This window comes from Pongo abelii, chromosome 5, assembly GCF_028885655.2.
Source record: "Pongo abelii isolate AG06213 chromosome 5, NHGRI_mPonAbe1-v2.0_pri, whole genome shotgun sequence".
In the NCBI taxonomy this organism is placed as follows: Eukaryota; Metazoa; Chordata; class Mammalia; order Primates; family Hominidae; genus Pongo; species Pongo abelii.
In genome coordinates this window covers 7,872,095-7,877,974 of record NC_071990.2, presented here as the reverse complement: position 1 = coordinate 7,877,974, position 5,880 = coordinate 7,872,095, and the positions used below count along the sequence as shown (strand labels likewise).

The window sequence follows — 5,880 nt, the reverse complement described above, 5'->3', positions numbered from 1 at the left end:
ACTAGGAAATTCCATCAGCAAGCCAGGCAACTTCTTGGCATCAGGGATTGTGTCCTTTATCTGTTTCCTTAGTTCTAGCATAAATTTTAATAAGTGCTTCTCAAATGAGTGGTTTAGTATATGAGTGGATGAATAAATGTGTCTCAGAAGTGATGCTAGTAACATAACATTAAAGAAGCCTCTCATTAAAGCTCCTGGTACCCTAGCAGGTATCTTTATTAGCAGATAAGTTATGGAAAGACAATGTAAGAAATAGTATTTTGGACTCATGAAAGAACTCATATAAAAACATTGAAAACTCATCCATGACTAGTTTAGGTAGTTTGAAGAATAAGTGGTACCCTGTGTTTATAAAGTATATGGGTCCAGAAACAAAGTTCGTTTTCACAAAAAAAATTATTTCTCTCTGCATTTATTTATGATGATGCATATCATCTTTCCTGGTCATGCCTTTTCACCTCGCTCTGTCTTTGCCTTATGCTGACAGACACATGGCATAGTCAGCTGCCTCCCTTCCTTGACTCCTGCCTTGTTTTACAATTATTACAGTCAGGTGTATTAAATTACAAACTAAGAGCCTTGCTTTCTGCTTTAAGATGCTTTGCAGGATAACCTCCACTTTTCCTTGTCCCTGTCTCCTTTCTTCATTGTTATCAAAATGATCCATCAGTTTCTTTTCTTTTTCTAAATAACTGATAAAAGTTTATTACATTAAAACCATATATCACTTTTATATTGCATTTGCCTTTTCTGAACGATACAAAGTAGAGGCAAATAGAGACACTTCATTAAAATGTTGATTCCCCATTCCTTTCCCTAAGACCCAGCCCTCCCTCAAATATTCTCTCCCACCCCTTACAGAACTCTGTCCTTAATAAAACACTTAAATACATCATAAATAGTAAATTATGAAAAAAATAGCAAGAATTGTTTCTTCTTGTAAAAAAGAACATGGCAGCAAAGACAGGCAGCCAGAAACTGGCTGGGGGTGTCTAATATAGAAAGTTATTTGGGGTATGGGCTAACCTACTGTCAAGGCAGGGTGGGATAGAGAAGGGATAGAACAGGAATTCAACAATATGCCTGAGATACCAGGCCCCCTTCTTCTGACAACAGTGGAAGGATCAGATGGAAAGCCACAACTCTTGTAGGTGGGGAGGAGAGGGCATATGTAGCCCCCATTTCCAACTTCTCTGCGTGAAGACGGGGGTAGGACATATGGCATAGCAATGACCTCACCGAGGCAAGAATCCACTGTCTCCCCATGAATTTAAGAAAATATTTGCTGGCCTCTTAGATACGGACTGCCTGTTAAACAGACAGAGGTGTCCCCTCTTCACCTTAGCACCACAAACAGGAGAACACTGTTGGAAAAAGATGGGAAGAGCAAAAAAATCTCCTTTGGAGAATGATCTAAAATTCATTTGGTAAGTCTTCATATTTAGAAAAGCAACCAGAATATATTTCAAATTGCAAAACAGTAATAATCATTATAGCCTGGCAGTGAATAGGATTCTGCCTAGGAAGGGCTATGATCTCCCAACCCATGGCTGCCTCATGTTTTAACAAAAGGGGTAAAGATTACCCCACGTCCCACTCTCTCCATTCCTTCAGCCTTAAGAAATTTCATCAAGAGAGGAGGAGTTTAAAGAGGAGCTGCTTCTGGCAGAGCAATCACTACTTTTCTCTACACAAACACCGTGGCTCTTCTGAGGGAACCCTACGGATAGGCATCTCATCAACACTGCTGGATTTTTGATCTGAAACTGGCTTGAAATTTGGTGCTGTGCGCTTTTTCCTTTTTTCAGGGGCAAAAAAAAAAAAAAAAAAAAAAAAAAAGTTGGGAGGTGGTTAAACACCCTTATCCCCCAAAAACCTATACAGAGATTACAGGGGTCTTCTTCCAGGGATCAGAGAGAAAGAACTAAGGTGGGGATAATGTGCCAGCTAGTCTGTCCTGAGGAAATTAAGAGTCCAGTTCCTGGTGAAAGATGAGGGGAAAGAAAACTGCCAAGTCCAGTAATCTCATTTCCAGCATGAAGAATGGGGGTCTGAAAAAAATTCAGTTGTGGAAGCCAAGGTTAGCCAGTTGAAAATCTGTGCCACCCAACTCTGGAGTGGAGGGGATGCTGTGGAGAGGATGGAGTGGTCCTTAACTGTCCGAAGCACTAATGCCCATTTATGAGGACAGAGAAGGAGAGGAGGCTCTTCTTCAGGAAGAAGATGGAGAGCGCACCTTGCTTCTTTTACACTCCTTTTTTGATGACCAAGTAGAAGAAAATTCAACATTGCTGGGGCAAGGGCTGACATCTTGGGATCGCAGAGAGGCAGAATCTTGTTCCAGGTCTTCTGAGGCTTTGCGCTTAATGGGTGAATTCTGACTCTGTACATTCAAGCTTTTCCAAGGTTGTACTTGTAGTTAGCATATGCAAAGTCTTTCCAACTACAGGTGAGAAACTGTGGTCAGTAATAGGTGAGCCCTCACTGATTTCCTCCAAAGGTGGATTCTGAGGTAAAACATCAGGACGACCAAAGTGAACACCTGGCTCCACTTGCACCTTTGTTATCACTTGTGACTTGTGTTCCCCAGAGACCAATGGCTGGTAAGTAATGCAGGAGTTGCCACTGGAGCCCGTTTGCGGAGAGAAAGATAAGCCAGACCGAAACTTTTTGGAAGGAGAAGGCTTCAAGGGGATCTTCTTAAATACTGCGTTGCACATGAAGCGCTGGAACCGTTCAGCGTAGAAACCTGGGCGATGCACTGAAACAGTGTCCCCGTCATGTACCACGGCTTTCCAAGAGTGCTCCAACTTCTTAAGAAATGTGTAAGACTGTAGAATGTCAATGATGCCAATATAAAGCAGAAGCCTTTCCCCTTTACTATTCTGAGCAGGGATGCCACCCATATGGTCATCGGTCTCCATGGTGTCGCCCAGTCGAGCCTCTCCCTGGATGGATTCCATGGCTGTGGAATACAGAGCCTTTTGGGGGGCCAGTCTTTGAGTGTCAACTGACACTTGAAGAGTGTCGCTGCTTAAGGGCTCTCCTTGTGCATGATCTATATTGTGGATTGACAGCAAGAGGCTATAGTCCATTATCTTGAAGCTCTGCAGCACCAAACAGTCACGCTGCACCGTCTTACAGAGAGCATTGTACATGTCAGCATCCAAAAAAAGACCATCAGGGATGTCTTGTAAGAAGTCTAGATCTTTAAATGTGGGAAGAGGCTTCTCTCGCTCTTTCTGGGAAGCCTGGCGTTTGTAGGTTGAGCCTTTGAGGTCATATTTGATATGCATTTTGACGGATCTTGGTAAAAGATTGTTCATCACCACAATCCGAATGTTCTTGCCACCTGCCTGCACACAGTACAGTCCATAGAATTTAGGCAGCAAAGTCCGAGGGTTCTGGTTGAGGTTCAAGTAGTATCCCGGAAGCAGCTTCTGCAGAAACTCCGCCTCTTTATGTTGGAGTGTCTTAATAATGAATTCATCGTCGCTGGACACATAGAACAGGGAACCACTAGCTCCAGAGCTACAGAGTTCAATCAGCGGCTCACTGCAGAGGGAGCACAAGTAATCATCGGGCGGGATACCAAATAGCTCCCGGAAGTAGCGGAAGGCAGCAGGCGCATAGGTCTTGAAACGAAAGTCATTGTAGTGATGAGCAGGGGTCAGGTCGCCCCCTTCACTGGGGAAGAAGATACTCTCCACCACGTAGAAATCTTGCATGAGGACATCACGCTCTGGTTTGGTACTCAGGCTCCCCACAGTGTAAGTAATGCCTAACTGGATGGCACCTTTCAAGGCCGATGAGGTTGTCTTTTTGTATGTTGTCTCTCCTGAGGAATCAACACCTCGATGGCCTGTTTTCTTGATGGGCTTGCCAGAGGCATAAGCCACCTCAGATGCCACGGGGCTCTTGATTCCAGATGCTGAGGACGCGGTACAGGAAGGGGCCCCGGGATCAAAGGATGAAAAACCGACCGCCAACGACGGTTGGGAGGAGGCCGACGCCATCTTGGCAGCCGCCTCCCCGTCAGTCGCCTGGCTCTCTTTCCATCTGCCTCTTCCTGTTCTCGGAGTCGAATCTTCTCCACGTGTCTTTACAGAATCCGCGTTCTGCGGGCCACCTCCCCGCCCCCCCGGGGCCTCCCTCAGACACGTCGTCGAGCCGGATGCTGGACCGGCTGGAGGCCGCACCATTCGCCTGGCATGGGGGAGAATGCCCGTCTCGCACCCCCTCCACAAGTTTAACCGCTTTCCACAGAGGAGACTGTCCCCTTTCACAAAAGAGTAAGCTCAAGAGGACTGCTTGGACCCTGCGTCAAGACCAAGACACATTTGGGAAAAAAAAAAAACGAGACATGAAAAGTCCCAGAGGAGCGAACGCCGCCTCTCTGTCCTCCCTACCCACGACCTGTTTGTCGCCCAACCCAGCCGCTTCGATCCATCAGTTTCTTTCTTTTTTTTTTTTTTTTCTTTTTTTGAGACGGAGTTTCCCTCTTGTTGCCCAGGCTAGAGTGCTGTGGCACGATCTCAGGTCACCGCAACCTCCATCTCCCGGGTTCAAGCGATTCTCCTGCCTCAGCCTCCCAAGTAGCTGGGATTACAGGCATGCTCCACCACGCCCTAGCTAATTTTGTATGTTTAGTAGAGATGGGGGTTTCACCATGTTGGTCAGGCTGGTCTCGAACTCCCGAACTCAGGTGATCCACCCTCCTCGGCCTCCCAAAGTGCTGGGATTACAGGCGTGAGCCACTGTGCCCAGCCGATCCATCAGTTTCTTTACCTATCAACCCATTCCTAACTAAGCCTTTTTTTTTTTTTTTTTTTTTCAAGTTGCACCTAATGACTTGAATGCCCTATCATCTCGGGTCCTCTAGCCTCACTTCTCTCTTAGTATCAGAAACATACTTGAAATTCCAATTCATGTATAGAAGCTTTCTCAAACAACACCAGTGTTATGGAAGAAAGACCTCATAGCTCTAGGAAGTGTGATGACTGATTTAAGAATCTGCTTGTGCCACTAGCTGATTGTTTGATCTTGGATAAGTCACTCAACATCCCTGGGGCTCTATTACTGCCTCTATGAAATGGGAAGAGAGGAGTTTAGGTGAATTTACATGATCCCTCCATACTCTAAAACCTATGGAATTAAGGAATAATATTTATTCCCTACCATCCTGTCAAAACCTATGATAATGACATGCTAATAAATAATGCCGCAAATATATTCTCTAATGAGACAGAAAAATTGTACACTTAATTTATATGAAATTTATTCTGTGTGCTGCTATGCCCCCAGCATACTTTCATGAATGGACAAGTATTTGTGATAATAAAATATTTATAATGGAGATTTGCTTTTGTTTATGGCAGACTAGTCAATTTAAACCAACCTTCCTCAGAGAACAAATTTTTTAAAAAATTTGGTTGGATACATTGGAGTCCTAAGAAGTTAGTGAATAATTATAGTACTGAGATCTGGGAAAAGAAAGAAATACAGAGAGGTGAGCATTTGGGCCCACTGTTTCCTTAGGGACCTCTGCATGTTCCATTAGAGGTAGCTGAGAGTCTGATAAGCTTAGCAGAATTTTTGACAAACTCAGTGGATTAGGGAACAAAAAACTGAGTTTGGGGTCTGATACAGCAATTGTCTGGTAAACTTCCCAAAACTTTGGATTGAGACCCTGAAAGGCTATATAGCATGGGAGTAAATGTGTATAGAAATAGACCATTCCTCACAGACACTGCAATTCAGCTGCGAATCACCTCAATCCCTGGTGGGATCAAGATAATTGAGATGGGTAATATCCCTAGATGTCTGTAAAGAGCAAATTTATATTCCTCTTTGGAGAAATATATTAATAAGATTCTCCTA

At 44.3% G+C, this 5,880-nt stretch overlaps 1 protein-coding gene across 1 annotated transcript; it reads right to left on the bottom strand.

Moving 5' to 3' along the window:
• Nucleotides 1–1,847: 1,847 nt before the first annotated feature.
• LOC100444466 (phosphatidylinositol 4-phosphate 5-kinase type-1 alpha) lies at nt 1,848–4,043 on the bottom strand. The gene is given in 3 exon segments (XM_063725328.1): nt 1,848–2,236; nt 2,239–2,366; nt 2,413–4,043. Coding segments are annotated over 3 exon segments (1,800 nt in total). The 5' UTR covers nt 4,017–4,043; the 3' UTR covers nt 1,848–2,168.
• Between the last annotated feature and the right edge of the window lie 1,837 nt (nt 4,044–5,880).